Source organism: Haliotis asinina, chromosome 1 (genome assembly GCF_037392515.1).
Source record: "Haliotis asinina isolate JCU_RB_2024 chromosome 1, JCU_Hal_asi_v2, whole genome shotgun sequence".
Lineage (NCBI taxonomy): Eukaryota > Metazoa > Mollusca > Gastropoda > Lepetellida > Haliotidae > Haliotis > Haliotis asinina.
The window spans coordinates 63346940-63369186 of record NC_090280.1 but is presented as its reverse complement, the minus strand read 5'-3'; the positions used below and the strand labels follow the sequence as shown (position 1 = coordinate 63369186).

The 22247-nt window shown below is 37.3% G+C and overlaps 1 protein-coding gene across 1 annotated transcript; it reads left to right on the top strand.

The window, feature by feature from the left end:
* Window positions 1-142: 142 nt before the first annotated feature.
* On the top strand, window positions 143-22129 carry LOC137295840 (palmitoyltransferase ZDHHC5-A-like). The gene is made up of 8 exons (XM_067827400.1): window positions 143-324; window positions 8784-8911; window positions 9814-9971; window positions 10756-10928; window positions 12144-12246; window positions 13535-13626; window positions 14286-14430; window positions 21095-22129. The coding sequence occupies exons 1-8, from the start codon at window positions 233-235 to the stop codon at window positions 22049-22051; spliced, it is 1848 nt and encodes a 615-aa protein (XP_067683501.1). The 5' UTR covers window positions 143-232; the 3' UTR covers window positions 22052-22129.
* Window positions 22130-22247: the final 118 nt, after the last annotated feature.

Sequence of the window (22247 nt, the reverse complement as noted above, 5' to 3'; positions counted from 1 at the left end):
CTGAAATATCAACAAACAACGTGAATATAGCGTATCCAGTCTATGCATGACTAGATCAACAATTAACATGAACATGTATACATTTTGATGAACTATTTCCAACACCATTCTTGGCGGAATAAATGTATACATTAGTGGAGTCGTTCGGTCGGAATGGAGGCGATATGCCATCTTTGTAAGATGTGAAGTGGATAAAAATTTTCCCATAACAGTCATCTCTTTCTAACCAGCCATGCCTCGATGTGAATTCTCAACAAGAATAATTCCTGCAACATGTGCATGGAGTTTAATCTTAGGATGCACATCCGTGTACTTCGTATTTGTGTGAGTAATGAACCAGTTACCTGCCGAACTGCATGAACCCGGCTTTCGAACTACACTCAATATTCATTTGTTGATATATATGTTTCCTCTTGAATAATTGAAGTTTCTTCCAAGATACGTAAGTACGTTGTAATGTAAATCACGCAAGAGTACTGTGTTAATTAGTTCTCCGTTTTCCACATGCGGAGCAGGTATAGCGAAAACTGGAACCATTTCCTGTGATCAGTTTGGGAACAGTCTAGATGTCAGGAAAATATTTTGTTATTCACAATAATTTGATAGACTGGTTTAAGTTAGAACAACTTGTTATATGAATATATTACAAACGTGACAGTTTTGGTGAGACATTACAATCCAGAAGCCCATAGTCCAACCCACTTTTGACGACCCTCCTTACCCATTACTTGGTAGAGAAGTAAATATTTCATCTAGATCTGAGCTGTCATTTTTTTCATTATTGAGCATGCCAGGATGGATATATCCACACAGTTTGCATTAATTACAGATTTTCATGGTGCAACAAGCATCCAGTTATGATAGGTTGATTCTGCTATAAGTGATTGAGCCTGGTACTGGAGTCTGTGATGGATTTATTGAACATGTGGAATGTTTATATTGATTTGCTCACATGTACTGATTTCATATCCATGACATTATTGAACCATACAAGATGAAGACAGTGGATTATGCATGCAGATTGGGACTGTATGTTTTGCTTGAGGAGCTAATTATTTCATAAGAACCTACCGTTTGATTCTATTTCTCCGGTTTACTCTGGTGTGGGTTTTCAACTATGTTCAAGGTCATGTCATATGTTAGTATTGGAAACAAAGGAAATAAATATTGTTATTATCTCATCGTGAGATTATACTATCTAAATTTTTCCTTGCTGGGATGCCGGGTCAGATTTTCAGAATGTCAGTCAGTATTAATCTTATGTTTGGTAGTCAGACAGTGATTCGGTTGGTTCTCCACATGTGGTGTTCACCATATCAATCACTTGTCTTGTCCACCTTGGATTATATACCGGCCGTCATCATGTAGGAATATCAGTGCGGTGTTAAACATGTTATGTAGCAAACAAGCTAATATTTTAATCTTGGTTGGACACCTCATGTTCCTAAGAACCTGTTCATGTGGCATTGAACTGGTGAATTTCATACTCGTTAAAGTAAGAGATAGCAAGAAAAAGATGTTAATATTGTTATTTAAGAAGTCTACACTGAATCTAGCTCATGGAAGACAACTTCCTTCATTTTGTGAGTGCGTTGTTTGGCTAAAGATTCTTGTATGGTCCTCAGACAGGAAGGTACATTCAGTATATATATGGAGAGCTGGGTTAGCCTAGTGATTAATGCATTTGCCTGTCTCACCGAAGGCCTGGGTTCGATTCCCTAGGTGTGTGCAACGTTTGAAGCCCATTTTAAGTGTACCCAGAAGGATATTCCTTTAATGTTGCCAAAAGCAGCGTAAAACTAAACTCAGTCAGGATATATACATACCCTTGATTTCATTGTGTTCATGTTGCCTTCCTACTTGACAGTGGTGCACGGTTCCCTGTCTGTATGTCGCTGGGTGAAGTGAGAAAACAAGCACAGCATTGTTTCTGACACAGTGAAATCACTAAAAAAACACACCATTCAGGGCTATAGCAGGTAATAAATGTAACTAAATTGAATTCTGATTTGAAAGTACACGTTACAATCATGAAGCTGAGATCCATTTCTAAAGATAAATCTACATCATTTAGGCAGGTCATTCATTTACATAAAACTTTGTCTCATTTGATTAGAACCTGGATAAATTTACTTTGTGTTTCTCCAGGATTAAAATATGAATATTAAGGGAGATCATTCTAGAGAATCCACAGACATAGATACAAGGCATATACCTGAAAAAAAAAAAAGAAATTATTACTGTTAAATTGATCATCTCTGTAAATTGTTTGACCCCCAAATTTTGATTTCAACTCTCATAAAAAATTTGGAGTGTCAACCTGACCCCCCAAATTTAAATATCTAGGGTGGACCCAGCAGTGGTACAAGAATCTGTATTGTAAGATGGCACTCACTAAGTAGGAGGAGTCTTTATCCATAAAGTTTGTCAATATCATACTTCCCAACTTCTAAAATGCCACTTACAGAAATATTTGGCCAATGGGTTTGGTATGTGAAATACCATTTATGACATTTATGGCAAAGTTTTCATTATGTGTGAGACCAACACATCATGGAATATTTTCATTATTCTGAGACTAACAGGCTGTCATATCTCACACTATCTAGTCTTGCATCCTTGTTTATAGGCAAATAGTCAATTAGTCTTTGACAGTTCCTGAACCTATGACGTCACTGACAGTAATTATCATAGTGTGTATGATGTAATCCGTCATCACTCATGGGAAGGCGTTCCCAACTGTAGTTACAGTATGGTAATTATTCAGTGGGGCCTCATTAGTCCAGATCAATTGGAAATTGCCCATTCTATTTCTGCCCACCTCAGTGTAGAGTGAATGTGGTTTTATGCTGCTTTTACAGTGATTGGGATAGAAATCTTTGACAGTGGACCGTTTTACTAATTTTAGGATTATCAGCAATTTTCTTAATTTAGAATGAGCCACTGAACCTTGTATCCATAGTAAGCTTCAACATTGTAATGGGCCATTTTTTATTCTAATGTGCAAAATGGCCCATTGCCCCTGCCTTTCCCAATCCCTGCTTTTAACAATGTTCCAGCAGTATCATGGTGGGGACACTAGAAATGGGCTTCACACATTGTACCCATGTGGACACATTAACTCGGGTCTTCAGCGTACTAAATGTCCAAGGAGGCCCTTGCGCAGAATGCACATCATGTCGGAAAGCACATGTAAAATCTTCAGCTCATGATAAGATATTTTATTCCATTGCTGTACCTTTCTATATGACCGTCTGAAATTACCGTCATGGAAATTAGTGCTGGTGAACCTTGAGCAAACTTTGACCTCCTGGTATAAATGAATGTATTATGTCTTCAGTCAGTCACTTGATGGTGTTTCATTATATTGTGCATACCCCCTTGTAATGCAAACCAATAACAATAATAGCAACTTAAATCTATGATGGTTTGTTAAATATCCTTTAACCAAAGGTGAATAACATCCTGAGATTTCAATGTTCATTTGGCAAGGTAAAATTATGAGCATTTGCAATCGTAATTTCTTTTTATTTTATTCACTTTTTGGTTTAAAATAAAATTCACCAGTATGTTTTCACTGCAAACAGACTATTTTAAGCATTAGTCAAGAGGTGAAAGTTATAATGTATATCAGACAGTTCCGCTATTGGCAAGTAGTTGCTGTATCACCCAGTGAATGTTATCATGATCAAGACACTTAACATGCTTAATAAACTCATTCGCTGTGACCTGCAAATTTAATCCGGAAATACTTTGCTCTGCTTTCCTGCAATAGGACACTAGCTCAGTGCTGTTCTGATGTGAAGGAATATTATTTTTGTGGACAATTTGTGAAAATAGTTATGGACTTTATATAAAGTGCTGCTAGAGGGAAGGTAATATTATTGTCAGTCATATGATACAAGGAAGTTAAACAGAGGATTCTGGATTTGTTACCAGCAGGATGGAAGGGGGTTTGGTGTGGCGGGTTGTAACCTAGTGGTGAAGGCAACATGATGTCACGATCCGTTGTCCCCAGATGTGATAGCTGGGCATTGCTAAAAGCAGCCATAAAAGCATACTCAATCACTTGTTTATACTGACAACTGGGTTTTGAAGCCTTGAAGAATTGCTAACCTGGACATTGCTTTTGATATTACATGTATCTTAAAATTAAGTGTTATCATAACTAACAAATTATTAGCTCCACTTGCGAGACCAAGCAGAAGTTTACTTAAATCAGGAGATGGTGTATGCTCAGAACATATGAATCAAACAAACGTAACAAACCCGTAAATGTATCTTGATATACCATTTAGTTTGTTTCAATCTAATTTTATTGGTGAGGAAAATATGATCTCACTCAATCCAAAGATATCATTCTACTGCAGCAAAACAATTAGAAAATGAATCCCAGCGGTGGTATTGGCAAACTTTAGCTGAATCATTTTATTCTGAAGCGTATGTCACATTGAATCTAAACTTTAAGAAGACTACACTGTCAAAATAAGATACCAAAATGGTCCGTTTGAATTCCTAAATACCACACTGTCAAGATATAGTGCAAAACTGGTCCATTTTAATTTCTGAACAAATTTATGGAAATTTAAGAACTGCGTAAATGAGAGGTCATCCTGACAAGTTTTTTAGGATTGTCTTAAAGAATGTTCAGAAAACTAGATATAATTCAAAGGATTTCTGCTCATTAGTCTCACAGTCTCTGAGTTGCATTAACCTGGGAGATTTGGTTAGAATTGATCTTTGGCAACACATGCTTGTCAAAAGAGGAGACTAACAGGGTCGAGTGGTAAGACTTGCTGATTGGTCAACACTTGCCAGCATAACCTATTGTGTAGATCAGTGCTCATGCTGTTGATCCATGGATCTGGTCCAGACCTAATTATTTACAAACTGCCATCATATATCTGTAAAACTAAAGTGACTCTCACTCGCTCACCTACTGACCAGCAAATGCATTATTTCTCCTACAGTCAAGCTCATCCTCTGCAATGCTAAAGCCCTAAATGCAAGTCTGGATTTCTCCAGGTTCTGAAGATCTGGTCTCCCTGATATTCCTTATAAGTTCAGATGGGTTTAGTTGTTATGATCAAAATTATATATACACAAGGTAAGTGTCTGAGGTCTCTTCATTAGTGCTATGTTTCAAATAGAATTATGCAATGACAGAAGCCCTTGAGGAAATAGCATTCTCTGATAACCAGATCAGTGTGACATGAATGTTGAGCTCTCTGTACACATGGTACCGAAACTAAGGAAACGTGGTCGTGTAACATTGGGAAATACAGGAAGACGTAACATGCATAAATGATGATATAGCTGTTCTTCAGGTTGTGTCATGTGCACTCAGAAAGTGGAAGAAATGCGTTAGCGTTTGAGGTTGCTTTCACCGTTCATGTTAGTTAGGTGTCGTCGAATAGCAGAGTGGTTAAAGCATTCACTCATCATGCCGAAGGCCTGAGTTCCATTCCCTGCATGGGTACAATGTGTGAAGTCTGTTTCTGGTATCACTCTATGGTGGAGTATTGCTCAAAGTGTCGTCAAAACATACTCAAGTTTGATGTAGAGAAGCTGAGTGGTTATGACTAAGTAGAGAAACTGAGTGGTTATCATTATGTAGAGAAGCTGAGTGGTTATGACTAAGTAGAGAAGCTGAGTGGTTATGACTAAGTAGAGAAGCTGAGTGGTTATGATTATGTAGAGAAACTGAGTGGTTATGATTATGTAGAGAAGCTGAGTGGTTATGACTAAGTAGAGAAACTGAGTGGTTATGATTATGTAGAGAAGCTGAGTGGTTATGATTATGTAGAGAAACTCAGTGGTTATGATTATGTAGAGAAACTGAGTGGTTATGACTAAGTAGAGAAACTGAGTGGTTATGACTAAGTAGAGAAACTTAGTGGTTATGATTATGTAGAGAAACTGAGTGGTTATGACTAAGTAGAGAAGCTGAGTGGTTATGATTATGTAGAGAAACTGAGTGGTTATGATTATGTAGAGAAGCTGAGTGGTTATGATTATGTAGAGAAACTGAGTGGTTATGATTATGTAGAGAAACTGAGTGGTTATGATTATGTAGAGAAGCTGAGTGGTTATGATTATGTAGAGAAACTGAGTGGTTATGACTAAGTAGAGAAACTGAGTGGTTATGATTATGTAGAGAAGCTGAGTGGTTATGATTATGTAGAGAAACTGAGTGGTTATGATTATGTAGAGAAACTGAGTGGTTATGATTATGTAGAGAAACTGAGTGGTTATGATTATGTAGAGAAGCTGAGTGGTTATGATTAAGTAGAGAAACTGAGTGGTTATGATTATGTAGAGAAGCTGAGTGGTTATGATTATGTAGAGAAACTGAGTGGTTATGATTATGTAGAGAAACTGAGTGGTTATGATTATGTAGAGAAGCTGAGTGGTTATGACTAAGTAGAGAAGCTGAGTGGTTATGATTATGTAGAGAAACTCAGTGGTTATGATTATGTAGAGAAGCTGAGTGGTTATGACTAAGTAGAGAAGCTGAGTGGTTATGATTATGTAGAGAAACTGAGTGGTTATGATTATGTAGAGAAGCTGAGTGGTTATGATTATGTAGAGAAACTGAGTGGTTATGACTAAGTAGAGAAACTGAGTGGTTATGACTAAGTAGAGAAACTGAGTGGTTATGATTATGTAGAGAAACTGAGTGGTTATGTAGAGAAACTCAGTGGTTATGATTATGTAGAAAAGCTGAGTGGTTATGATTATGTAGAGAAACTGAGTGGTTATGACTAAGTAGAGAAGCTGAGTGGTTATGATTATGTAGAGAAACTGAGTGGTTATGATTATGTAGAGAAGCTGAGTGGTTATGATTATGTAGAGAAACTGAGTGGTTATGATTATGTAGAGAAACTGAGTGGTTATGATTATGTAGAGAAACTGAGTGGTTATGATTATGTAGAGAAGCTGAGTGGTTATGATTATGTAGAGAAACTGAGTGGTTATGACTAAGTAGAGAAACTGAGTGGTTATGATTATGTAGAGAAACTGAGTGGTTATGACTAAGTAGAGAAACTGAGTGGTTATGATTATGTAGAGAAGCTGAGTGGTTATGGCTAAGTAGAGAAACTGAGTGGTTATGACTAAGTAGAGAAGCTGAGTGGTTATGATTATGTAGAGAAACTGAGTGGTTATGATTATGTAGAGAAACTGAGTGGTTATGATTATGTAGAGAAACTGAGTGGTTATGATTATGTAGAGAAGCTGAGTGGTTATGACTAAGTAGAGAAGCTGAGTGGTTATGATTATGTAGAGAAACTGAGTGGTTATGATTATGTAGAGAAGCTGAGTGGTTATGATTATGTAGAGAAACTGAGTGGTTATGATTATGTAGAGAAGCTGAGTGGTTATGATTATGTAGAGAAGCTGAGTGGTTATGATTATGTAGAGAAACTGAGTGGTTATGATTATGTAGAGAAACTGAGTGGTTATGACTAAGTAGAGAAACTGAGTGGTTATGATTATGTAGAGAAGCTGAGTGGTTATGACTAAGTAGAGAAGCTGAGTGGTTATGATTATGTAGAGAAACTGAGTGGTTATGATTATGTAGAGAAGCTGAGTGGTTATGATTATGTAGAGAAACTGAGTGGTTATGATTATGTAGAGAAGCTGAGTGGTTATGATTATGTAGAGAAACTGAGTGGTTATGATTATGTAGAGAAGCTGAGTGGTTATGATTATGTAGAGAAACTGAGTGGTTATGACTAAGTAGAGAAGCTGAGTGGTTATGATTATGTAGAGAAGCTGAGTGGTTATGATTATGTAGAGAAACTCAGTGGTTATGATTATGTAGAGAAGCTGAGTGGTTATGACTAAGTAGAGAAGCTGAGTGGTTATGATTATGTAGAGAAACTGAGTGGTTATGATTTTGTAGAGAAACTCAGTGGTTATGATTATGTAGAGAAGCTGAGTGGTTATGACTATTATGAACCAAGGATGGAAACAATTCTTGAATTGCTGATGTACCCCAGTATAGTGGCACTTGTAAAATCACTTGCCCTGATAATTTTTTCACCATACCACCTGATTTTCTTGTTGATTATTTTAATAAACAACATAATTACCAATGGAAAGTCAACTGGACACCGATAGAGTGTCATATGCAAATTAGCTTGCCCGACAGAAAAATCGTCTAGACAGGGACATCGGGCAATGGGTTATTTTCACCCCTGTGAATATTGTTATCAATTACATTTTCTCAGAATTGAACACAAATGACTTTGGAACTGCTGTTGTAGTTTTTAAAACACTAGATGACTGAACATATCATCCATGTTGTCAGGTATTGAAAAGGTATTTATTTCTTAGAAAACCCTTTTCAGTAACTGAAAAGTCATGACTGAATATTTCTTGAAGACTTGACGTCTTGTAGGACGTTGATGTTCATGATATATTAGTCATCCCTTTGAAGTTGCATGTTGCATAATTTTATTGGGTATCTGAAATAGCAACCTGGATAGGAAAATCTGAAACATGACACTAACCATGTTTTTTTATGATACTTCGCTGGTTACTGCACCAATCATCAGTTGGGAAATTTCAACTGATTCCCACCACTCACTACGAGTATTTGAAATCAGGGATGTCAAAACTTCCCAGGCTGTAAAATGACTTGTTCAATCACCAATGTAATTATTATTTCATTTCTTGTGCCATTAATATGTGTACATTGTTGCATGTTTGGATGTTATATATTATATTATTCAATGCTTTCTGATTGGTTATGCTATAATGGTTGTTGTTGATTGCAGATGCAGATATTTAATGAATACCAGTACCTATGCGCTAGCCATCCCAGTGTATCAGGGAATATTGACAATCTTTGTGTTGGCAAATCTCTTCCTGGCAACTTTCATGGATCCAGGAATATATCCAAAAGGTGGGTTCTGTATGATAAGTCATTATAACACACATACATCTCTCACAGATTGAGTAAGCTGTATGTCATATAAAAATTGATGCACAAGAGACTTTTGAGATCAAGAATTGGTGAACTTATGAATACACTGTATCTCATACTAAATTTTTGTATGAGAAACAGTTATGAGATCAACAGTTGGTAGAAGTGTGACAATACTGAATCTCATGCAGATAATGCTGCTGGAGGAACACTTTTGGGAATACGAATCAGATAAAGTTTGGTCATATTGTTTTCTTCTGTCCATGAACATTGTGAATCTATATCTTCTTAAAATATGTTTCTTTTGCTGCTAGCCAGTATTCTGAGTCAAGTAAAATTGTGTTCAGTCCAGTAGGCTCAGGTTTTATGTATATCCAATGAGAACAACTCTCTCCAGGAAATGATACTAAGAGCCAAACTCTGTTTGATAGTTGCAAAAGACATTTGTCACAGATGCCGTGGTCATTGCAGATGAAAATTACAAACATGTACTTACTTTTTTGTTAATGAATGCCATGGCAATGGTTAGAATCATAGACTGAATAAATGCCAGCATACTTGCGCAGATCATTAATGCTATTGGTACACATGAAATATACGCCTTGCAAAACTGACAACTTTGTTACATTTCATCAAGGTTTACACGCTAGATATGAACGTGTGTCATAGCTGCTATGTACAACTAATTGATTATTGGTCATGGAATACTGAAGTCTTTCTCTGAACTGTAAAGAAGAGCTAGTCAGTGTTTTATTCATTCTTTCAAGTTGTAGATAGTACTATCCTCTCCCAGTCAGATTCTAGTCAGGCTTTCTAGGGTTTAGTCAATGTTTTGTTCTGAACTGTAGTTGGTTAATGGAAACCATCTTTTTTCTCCACAGCTCATGAAGATGAAGCCAAAGATGATGACTTTAGAGCTCCCTTATATAAAAATGTTGAAATAAAAGGTATAACAGTGCGGATGAAATGGTGCACGACGTGCCAGTTTTACCGCCCTCCGCGGTGTTCACATTGTAGTGTGTGCAACACATGTATAGAGGTGAGTAAAGTTTACCATGTTAACATGAAGGGGATCAACCTAAACATAGATGTTAACAAAAAGAATGCTTTTGCAGAAAAGTCTCAAAAATATCTTTGCTTCAAACTGAATGTTAAACTAAGAAGTCTTCTACTACAAAGATAAATTGAAGCAAGGTAATTTTTTTTTTTTTTGTAAGAAAAAAAGTATGGGGTGGTGGGATCGCTTAGTTGTTAAAGCATTTGCTCATCACACTGAAGACCCAGATTTGATTCCCCATATCAGTATAATGTGTGGTGCCCATTTGTGTTGTCCCACATCAGATATTGCTGGAATAAAGCAGCGTAAACTCACTCACTAACTCACTCACCCACACGATCACTCAAAAGAAAAAATCAGCTGGTGATGAAGCTGTAGCCAGAAAAAATATTGTATCTTCATACAAAATCTAGGAATCATTTTTCATTACCATGGTGATCAAGACTTTTTACACTTCTTCAACTCCTCTCTTTCATGTTCCTTACTTGAGTTCAGCAAAGTGATTGGAGCATTACGACTGCCCTAACCCAATGTTCCAGTACAGGATCACCTGTGGACTAAGATCGCGTATGGAAAGGGATACCGGTTTTAGTAATTCTGGGTTTTAGAATTATTATTCATACACACAAACATACAGAACTTCGTTGGTGGATCATTTTTGTCAAGTAGCTGCAAAAACATACTAGTATACTAAACTTTTGATTGTTTTTCATGACCTGTCATTTGTTCTGTATACTGAAACAGTTACTTTTTGTTCTCTTTTCAGACGTTTGACCACCACTGCCCGTGGTTAAACAACTGCATAGGTCGACGCAACTATAGATATTTCTTCCTGTTTCTATGCTCACTTTCCGTACATAAAGTTAGTATATTTTCCCAGTGCCTCGTCTTTATGCTACATCACAAAGATAAACTGGATGAGCCAGGCAGTATTTGTGCGTATCCTTTTTACAAAAACCTGCAGAAATGTTTGTTTTTACATTAGTAATATTTGAGGATGCAGGTAAATGAGTTGTCCTCAAATATTGCTTTTCATAACAGGAATGGGCATTGGCAGTTTCTCCAAGGATTTGCCTGTTTGTCTTGAACCATTATTAGTCATCCTTGATATCTCCAGGGTTCACATTCCCATAAATCTTTACTATGCTCTGGATGCATTTACAGCTCGGCCAAATGATTTTATTACCTCCCTTGGCTGGTTTTCTATCCCATCCACACTTGGAAGTTGAGTGTACCAGTCACCACTTGCTGTCGCTTTTTAAATTATCTGATTAAACTTGAGATTCCTGAGAGGCCTCTGTTGACACTGGGAACCTTGGTTGTAACAGCAGCTGAGCTGAATGCCTACTGCGACTATGTGGAGCCAGTAAATGGAGGTAATATGCATCCAGGGTATATTGGAGATTTATCAGAACGTATACGTTGGAGATACCGAGAATGTTATTAATTGAAAGAAATTACTCTAAAATATGTTTTGTATGGCCTTCTTGACTGATGTAAGTAAGCTACAGTGTAGCTGGATTGATCATGTGGTCTACCTCAGGGTTAGGAATTGAGATGCACAGGAAGTGTGTGAGTTCATGTTAATGGGTATAGACAGTTGGGGTTTGCTCTATTCAAAATATTAGGAAGGTTTTCGGTCCATAGGAGACCCAAGTCCAATTTTTTATTTGTTTCTTACTGTGAAGAACCAGGTTAGAATTGTCTTGAGCTACCCATGCTTGTCGTAAGTGTCAGATGATAAGATATTGTGGTCAGACTGACTGACTTTGTTGATGCATGTCATCATGTAACAGATACGTAGATTGAAGATCATGCTGTTGATCTCTTGATTGTCTGATCCAGTTTCTATTACTTGTAGATCACAGCCATACAGCTGGAATATTGCTTAGTGAGCTGCTGAATGAAAACAAAATGATATTTTTCTTCCTATTACTTCCACTGCAGAAAATGCAATAAGATGAAAAAGAATATTTCAGAATATATGACATGTTTAGGGTTACTGTGGTTTTGAAGGTGCAGAAAAGTTTTCATTTATTATTACATATACTTATGGTCAATACTTTTAATGATGTTAATATTATTGACACAAAGTTAATACCTTTAGTTGATAGAGGTATTAAACAGAATGTTTTGTCCTTAACATGTGTCCAGTATTATAGTAATGTGTATAATTGGTCTGCTGATCATCCCGGTGGCAGGACTGACCGGCTTCCATATGGTGTTGGTATCTAGGGGAAGGACAACCAATGAACAGGTGAGTCTGCAGGTGTAAACTCATTATCTGATAATGAGATACAGCCTGTGTCATGACACTGTCAAAGCCTAGGTCGAGTAAATATTCTTCATTAACCTGAATGTGAACTAAGCTCATTATAGATCATAATTAATGGTTGACACCCATCGTCATATCCCATTCGTGTAGAACGATGCTAATGATGTTGACTGGACTGTCTACACCTGATTCAATTATTTACACTCCACCACCATGTCAGAATATTGCAGAATGCGGTGTTAAACAGCAAAGAAATGAACGATACATTAACATTTAGATCTGTTAAGATGTCAGTAGATGACTTCATGTTTGTTGACTCAGAAAAGCTCATGTTACAGTCTTGTAATAAAAACAGTAAATCAGAACATTCTGAAATATTTTCTATAACTTTTAGATACTTTGACACTGATTAATTTTGTTCTGACTTGAATGTTGAACCTTTTGCCATATTCTGATGGATTTTGGATATGTAGTTTTTTCAGTGTTAGTGTTGTTTTTATTCACTCATTATTATCATCAGTATCATCCTAATACTGGTAATAATTAAGGGTCTATATGTCAGTATTATTACTGTTTGTATGGTGGAATGCCTAATCATACCCGTGAGTCACCACAGTTACTATTTGTCTTCAGCAACTCATGTTTGTTGGGAAAAAAATAGGGATCGAGTGGTCAGGCTTGCTAATTTGGTTGACACATGTTATTGTATCACAATTGTGTAGATTGATGTTCATGCTATTGATCACTAGACTGCCAGGTGCCTGATCCAGATTCGAGTACCACATAGTTCGAATATTACTGAGTGCAATGTTAAACAACAAACCAACCAAACTATCTTTAGGGATAAAAGTTCATTACATTACTAACACAGAAAACTTCGAATGAAACATCTTCCTAATTTTAAACCTTATTCCAGTTTGTGAATGGTGTCAGGCAACTTAACATGTAACTTTAAAACTGGAAAATAACATTGCTTAAGTCGGCACAAATACAAACAACTGAGCACAAATTCTTTTCACTATTAATGGGAATGTTTGCTGATGTTGATTTATTAGCAAATGTAATTATTATTACTACAAAATGTTTAAAATGTTAATTATGTCCAGTCATGGCTATTTTAAATAATTTCAAATTGTCTCATTTTCGGGTTGACGGTTTGACATCGTCCTGAATCAGTCGATCTGATGATGATGATAACTAATGAAGGAGATATTTTAGTAAATATTTAATTACATGCATGTGTTTATGAATTGTCTGTTGCGATGTCCAGGTTACAGGGAAATTTAAAGGTGGGCACAACCCCTTTTCTCGAGGCTGCTGGCTCAACTGTAGTTATGCTCTGTGTGGACCGCAGTGGCCTAAGTGAGTATGTTGATGTAGCTGTAGGTGCCACAGCACTTGCAGGGTTAACATTTGCCCACTACCTCATGATGTAAAACTAGACTCACATCTGCTACAGACTAGTTGTTGTTTCAGTGAGGTGGAGTGTCACATTCATGATTTATTGAAATTATATAGCGGCATGCATGTATATGTGATGGTATGCGCAGGTATTTGCCTGCACTGATGCTGGTTTCTGGTGCTAACCCACTCAGCTACCATGCCACAGCTGGATATAGATAATGTCTCTGTCCACCCATACTTTGATATGCCACTCTTTGAAGTGTGATCTAACTGTCCAGACCAAATTAAATGTAGTCTTGACTATGCAGCGTCACTTTGAGATGTGATCTGACTGTCAGTCTTACCTTGAGATGTGTTTTTACTGTCCAGACTCACTTTAAGATGTGACTTTACTGTCAGCCTCTTAGAGATTGTGACCTAACTGTCCAGCCTGTCTTTGAGATGCGGCCTAACTGTTCAGCCTCTTAGAGATTGTGACCTGTCTGTCTCACTTTGAGATGTGACCTAACTGTCCAGCCTCACTTTGAGATGTGACTTATTTGTCCAGCCTCTCTTTGAGATGTGACCTAATTGTCCAGCCCAATCTGTACAGACTGTCTCCCTGCTCCTCCACACAGATTAGTTGCCTACATTCCCAAGACGCGGACAATACAGATCGAGTCGTCCAAGGTTACCTACGTGGCCGCGGACAAAGATGTGAAACTCTACTCCGACGCCAGCTCTAACGGAATCCAGCGAGACGGGCGCTCAGTCAACAACAGTGTGAGTAGGCTATAAGGTTGTACACACTTTCAGTATCAGCATCCCACTTTGACATCGTCTACGTCACCGCTGCACTGTCGTAGTTGGGATGGAGTATGCACGGATGTAGTTGCAGACGTCGTAGCAGAAAGGAGATTATCTATGAACATCAGATTTTTGTAGGATTGTCAGGATGATAGGCTGAAAGATTTGAAACATCTTTTACTTGACACCAAATATCTTTTTGGTAATTGGATGATGCATTTGGGCACCATACTACCAGAAAGATTTCTCAAAAGTTAAGCCATAAGAGTTACCTATTCATTTTGTTTAGTTGTTCATTTCCCTTTTCAGAAAGGTACATGAATATCTGTTTTGTGTGTAATAAGTGACATGTGTCATCTTCCAGTGCCAATCGTTATTCAATGTGTAACCAAGCAAAACCTCTACAATGTTTGGTTCTTATCTTTCATGATGCTTGGTTTACAGCATCTGTCATATCCACAGGGCTTGCTTTTGAGAACAACTACACAAAACCCTACATCCATTACTATGGTTCTTGCAATTGAAAATTCCCTGCACTTGATTTTCAAGATATAAATGCAGGAGGGCTAACTTGTATTACCTTGAAATAGATGTAAAAACACCTGTCCCATCAGAAACATATTTTCACAACTGACTTTGTGTGTTTGTTTTTTAATATTGAATTTCACAGCAGTTTAAGTCATAGTCAAAGGAACCTTCCACCTTGTTGATTTTGCCATCTAATCATTAAGGCTGGTTAAGACCTAGTAGTGTAGCCAGTTAAATTGGCAAGTTGGCAAGGGTAGGTAATTTTTGATTGCAAGATCTTGAAATAGATTAAGTTTACGAAACAAAAAGCTCTGGAGAGGATTGACACATTGATATTATGGCCAGTTTATATAGTTTTTCCTATTACCAATTTTGCCAGTTTGGGTGCCGAATGAGGAACAAGTAAGGTGATAGATTTGGTGAATTCAGTGTTAAGAGTTGGTCAAAGTCGTGGTAAATCCATCTTGTAAAATCAGTTGGATATTTCATCAGTCTTACATATAATAGCCATGTCTTGATGTGATGACAATGTTTCAAGAATTTAGTAGTGTTCTGGAACTATCAGAATATTATGTTAATAATGGCAGACTAACAATCATTGTAACTATTTCTTTTGATGTAAGTAAGTAACCACAGGTAAGTAATGCGTCTCTTAAGTGTTAAACATTTCGTCCATGTGTTTTCCATTTCCAAATCCGACTTTGTAAATGACTGTCACACTTACTTTGACATGTCTGGGATTAGGATTCAATGACATCTTTGGTAAATATTTCAGTTTGAAGTATTGTCTCCTAGCATTGATACCACGTAGTAGTATTTGCTTTATATATTTGCTACACTTAATGTGACTTGAGGGCTGTAGGGTAGCCTAGTGGTTAAAGCAGTGGCATGTCATGCAGGTAATTCCCAACCGGACTGTGTTTCCGATCCAAGATCAAATTGTCTCTGACATGACATTTATCTGTAAGGTTATCAGAGGACTCCTCCATTGAAATCTTCGACTGAAGCAATTTCAAACTGACATTATTATGATTCAGATGTTGGTTTTCTGTAATGGTTCAGAATTTGGGGTACTAAATATTTTGGACATTTTGTGTACATTTTTTTTAAGTTGTCTTCTTTGTTCCATTTTGAGATACATAAATAATATTCACTGTCCTCTATACTTTACTTATTCTTTCTTAAAATCAAGAAAATATACCAGCACCTTGAGCATGTACTAGTTGCGTGGATACAGCTGCTAAAAGTAGAGAGATTTTGAACTCGCCTTGCTATTACGAGGGGGAGTACCTCTCATTTGACTTAGATTTTATCTAACAACCTTTCTGCCAATTACTAAAAATGTAGACATTTGCATTATTCAAGTAATATTTTAAGAAGGGTCTTATCAATTGGATTGATTTAAATGATTGTGAAGTGGCTAATGTTGGTTTTCTGATTTATTTTTAATTCATCATTTTACACAACTGTATTGAATCTCCTCCATTTAGTATTAATCATCCTGTTCATTATATCTCCATTACTGATAGGATTCTGGTCCCAAGGGTTACTGTCATAGTTTGTTTTAAATGTTAGGATAGTAGAGACTACATTATATAAATTCTTTGATTGGTGAGTGATAACAGAAGTTGTATGCTTCTCTCAAGGGTGATACTGTCTCTGACATGTGCCTTCTTGTAGCAGTGTCATGTGAGCCAGTAGGGGAGGGTAAGACTGCTGCAAAAAGGCATACATCAGACCACATTACTATAAGGGGAAGCATACACCATAGTTATCTAACTGCCATGTTAAATGTTTGAAATAAAATAACTACAATAAAAATTGTTAATCATGTTTAAGTTGTTTGTACAAATGAATCACAGTAAGAAAGAATTTTAAAAAGTCAGTGAAAGTTCGTAAAATAGATGTGTTCTTACGGAACTTACAAACAGCTGTGCACTGCATACATCATATCATGATGTCATATGATTGTTAGCGATGCAGCTTCTTGGTGGAGTGTCGGTTACCATGGGTAATGTTTTTTCCTCCTTGGAGAGGTGACATGGAAACTTGTTAAAGCATCATTGACCAATGAACATTAAAGTATTTTACATGAAGGTAAGATAAGGCCTGTGTTGCTTTAGTGGTTTCGTTGCAATGGTGGGTATTCATTTCATAAAATGGAGATATCATACCCTTGATATTTGTTGAACGCCTTTAAACTTGGGATGGGCTGGACACAACAGAAGCATTGTTACTGAAAATAGTTTATTTCTGATATGATACCTCTCAAGATCTGAGGACATCTGTATATATTCTCCTTAGTTGAAACCAGAGCCACCTTTAACCTACTCAAAGAAAAGATAAGAGGGTTCTTGGTCCATTCATGTAACCCTCTGTAATTTGACTTCATTCCTACCAACTCCTTTGACATATTGATTTTAACAATGGACTTGCATTGAAGGTAGATACTATTTAGCGGAGAAGCAACACATAAAATAAAATATCCAAAACTATTTGATGTTGTCTTCAAATTGTTCAAACGATTAAGCCTGGATTTTCAGGTAGTGGTATTGAAATAACCATCGTAGGGGTCCTGCATGTGTCAGTTGACATCATAGTTTTGGCAGAAATGTTTGGCTAGTGCCTAATGAAGCACATAACCATGACTATGGAATTCTATTGCACCTAATCATGTTACAGTATGTTGTAGAATGAGGGTGTACAAAGGGTTACTTTGTGTATTGGAGCTTATGAAATGGAATGAAACAAACAATTATTTATTGCCCCAATCAATAAATCACATGAATGGAAAATGTGAAAAGATATTGATTGTATTTTTTCATCATCGAACCTTGCAGATGAACACTTATGAAATCATTCACTTCTCTTACTGATGTAAATTATCCTCTCCTTTTCATCATACAATATAATTATCAGCCATGTGATACAGGATTTATTCTGCTGTAACAGCTTGCTGGAGAAAGCCATTTCTTCATTTGCCCTCAGGGAGATCCATGCATGCCGTTGTCCCAGATTTCCTATTGGTTCATTGACAGCTGTTCTGCAGCATGTTGTCAAAGATTCAGAGGACTTACCTCCCCTTGGTTGAAATACTTAACATGGAGAAGCATTTTGACATTCTCATTTATGTTAACAATATCACACATATTCTACCATTAAATTACCAAGAGCCCTTGTTGGGATTCGAACCACAAACCCACTGAAGTCAGACACGTTGCCCTCATGACCAAAGATCCAAACTGAGTCAACAAGCCGAACTCTGGAAAAGGAGTGTTTAGAATTTGTTTTTTGTATTATTATTGATTCACATGGTTGATCTGGGCAGAAATGCACATTTTGCAATTTGGATCTGAATTCAAATGGAATGAGGGAAGACGTCATATATATACCTAGTCGAGGGCGTCCTTCATGATGGATGGGATACATAATGTACATAATGGGTATGGAGGATGTCCATTGGTTAATCATGACAGTTCAGCTTATTCAGAACACAAGTTCTGGTAACTAACAAGGAAACAGTTTGTGCTGTTGACATTGAAAGGAACTGATAACCATTTTGTTGATGTAGAAAAGAACTAGTGAATACTTTGAGTTATTTGGGGGCACAAGGTAGGCTTGTGGTTAAGTATTCACTCGTCACAAAGTCCCAGGTTTGATTCCCAACATGGGTACAATTTGTGAAGTCCATTTCTGGTGTCCACTGCCATGATATTGCTTGAATACTGCATCATAACACTGAGCTGAGCCACCCAGCCCGAGTTATCTGAGATTCATCACAACAGCAAAATAGACTGAAGCTCCATGCTCAGGGATCAAATTTCTAATTCGTTTTACACAAAGATGTTTGCCTGGCAGAACCCACTGACACAGTCAAACATTGTCATGTCTCACTATGAAAGGGATTAGCTGAGCACACTCAGGTATGCAGGCAGTGTAAGTTACAATGACAGTGTGTTTATCTTTTCAAGTGATGGGAGGTGGCTGGTGACATGTGAGGTGTATGAGTGAGTTACCCTCGATGTACTCTGTGTCTTGTCGTCTACTTTCTATTCAGGTCATCTCTTGGCACATACTTGATACTTTCTCGGGTACATGATGTACAATAGATTCGTCAGTGACAGCAATCTGAGCTTAACAAACACATCTTGTTACTTTGTAATTTGTGATTATATTAACATAACGTTAGGCCTTTTGATGAGGTGGAGGAGAACGTCTCTTGTTTATCCCTTTCATCCCTTAGGTGTATGTGAATCTCAATTTCCAATGCGATACAAAACAGCTACATTGAAAGTGATGAAGACATTATGAATGATTAAACTTTCAACAAAATTGTGCAGTGCTCCTTGATTAAATTTCTCTGACAATTCTTAACCTTAACTCTCGATGGATGCGATTTGCGTGAATTTATGGTTGGTTCAGGAAAATGCCATGAAGTTTGAAATGAAAGGTGAACAGAGTTATTTGCTTTATCTGAATTTACCATTTTTCAGGGGTGTGGAGGGGGATAAGATGGCGTGAAATCGGCTGGTTGGGAGGCAGGCTGGTGTGTAAACAAAAAATATATCACAGCCTGAAAATTGGTGAACACAACCTATGTGAATACATTCTATGAAATTTTAACATCGTATTTAAATCACTGTCCGTGACTTTAGCCACTAGTCTGTAGCCCAAGTCAAGTAAAAAATCATACAGTCTTGTGAGCTTGGCTGGTAAAAGTCTTGTACATTAACACCAAAATGATATGAAGAGACAGGATTGGACTAGTACACTCAGAGTCTTTGCACAGACCAAAATCGTCAAGCATGATAAACAAATTAAGCTCAGATATCATCAGTATGTGTTTGTATATCCATATCATGCATAGATAGATGTTGTTCAATTTGAAACATGTAAGCGGAAAGATTTCTTTTCTAAGACTGTTGCATGTTTTGAGTAGTGGGAATGTCATATATTTCGTGTTGAAAATATATCCAGATTGGAAATTATTCCTCTATCTGTAGTGTTGTGTACTTTATATCTCTAGTATTTGAGTGCTGAAAGCTCTTCAAGTATGTGTATTTGATCTTGTGTAATGTGTGTATAATGTTATTATCGTCTCGCATACATCATATTTGTGAATCAATACTTCGCATGTTTTTTCAGTCTGTTAAAGTGGCAGGAATGGTTGTTGTCGGTATTTTTTACGGAAATATTTCCATTTGTTAACTCTGGTTAAAGAAGATTATTCATCAGATGATAGTTCTTCATTCAGAAACAAATTGTTATCATTTTGTAATATTTAGGACATAATTTTACCACTGACTAAATTTTCCAGAACTTGAAGTGCTTTAAATAGGGTTCCATGATTTGTTCAGTTCAAGAATTTTATAAATATATTCATTTGATATTACATATTTTAACTTTCATTCAGCATTGGAATGTTTTCAGATCTTATTTACTATTATTCTAGTGCTGGCTCTTGCTGAAATATAAATGGAAATTAAAGATTGGAGTTGGTGCTATATTTTCAAATTATTTTAGACAGTGAAACCATATCCTGCTTTTTTAAAATGTTTTACTTTATTGATTCTGCAAATCCATCATGGACATTATGGTATATATGAGTACTTGCGTCTTTCAATTTTGATGTACCACTTGTGTTGCCATGGTAACTCACCTGTAGATGAGGCTAAGACTCAAAATGACAATTTGCACAGAAAAATCGTCATCAAAATCTTAATCTTTGTTGACATTTGGATGCAACATTTCAGTTTGATGACAAAAGCTGAATGCTACAGGATTTCAGTATTGTTATCTTTGTAACCTTGGGAAATGTCTGTCAAGAGTTAAATGTAATAAAATTTTAAATTTCACCATAAAGTACACTCTTCAAATCATAACAAGCCTTGTGTCTGTATATTTCCAATGCTGCGTGATTAAAGTGTTGTGTAAATAAATTATTGGAAAAGGAAGTGGAAATTTGGGACCTGAAAGAATCAGTTTTGATAATCGAAAGTTTGAAAGAAATTTAAATGATATTGAGCTGAGTTAGTTTGGTAGATAAAACTAGTTTTGTTAGTGTTGACAGTTTTGAATGCTTTTATTCATATTATTTTTGTGTTTCTTGTAGTTGCGTTACCCTGGAAACTGGGAAGACGAGGACTATAAGGGCAGCCAGTCTTTGGACTGTGAGCCTTCGCCTCCCTCCTCAAAGAAGACTGCATCCTACACAAACCTGTTCGACACCACTCAACCAACAGCAGTTGGGGCATCCTTCCAAGCCAGTCAGCCCAACCATGTTAAGAGGGAATCACCAAGGATGCAACGAAACCGAAATCTGTACGAACGCTCCCCACAAAGGACGAGACATGCACCTCCTGTTGTGGACCCATATCCTCGGGTTGATCCGCATCCCCGCAGTGATCAACCCCACATCAATCATCAATATCCTCGTGTTGAGCAACACCCACGCGATCCCCACCCACGCGGAGATGGTCGGCCACAGGGCTTGCCGGAGCGTAGCCGTGCTCCAATAGCGACGATTGAAGAGACAAGTATAAACACACCCATCACTCCTCCTTCCACAAGCATCAACAGCCCAGGATTGGAGAGGATACCTCTGGGTTATCGTAAATACATGGATAAGTCTGTTTCCAACAGCCCCAAGACTTACAAATATCCACGCAGTCATTCCATTTCGCCGCCTCGTGAGTTTTATGCATCGGTGGCAAACACAAGTCAAAATAATCGTCCCTATTTGGAGTATAATAATGTAGCATATCAGCAGAGGACTATTGGTAATCATCCAACAGGGGGCGTGTCAAGCCACTCGCCTAATATTACAAACAATCACCCTCAGCCTGGCATGTCCGGCACAAGGACTCCAAGCAACTCTCAAATGGGTGCTATTAGATCTGAGGTCAGTAGTGGGCCCCATCGACCTTTGTCTTTTGTTCGAGCTCTTGAAGTGAGTCAAGCTGTTGAGAGTAGGGACAGAGAACAGGTACAAAGAGGAGACAACTCTCGACAGCAGCGCAATGAGAACAGCCGCAGCCTGTACGATTCCTCGTATGAAGTGTCCGTCTAAAGCTTGTTGTTTTTTGCCAGTAGGTGTGTTAATTGTGCATTGTTGTGACCAAGCTCCTGAAGCGACATTTTAACAGGAAATGTCAGTCTTGGTGATTTGGAGGCAAACTTTTATAAACCAGTACCAATGGGAGATAAGCAACACTCACATTTTATCGTTTCTGTGCATCTGCATTTTACTCTTGGTGGAAGACAGT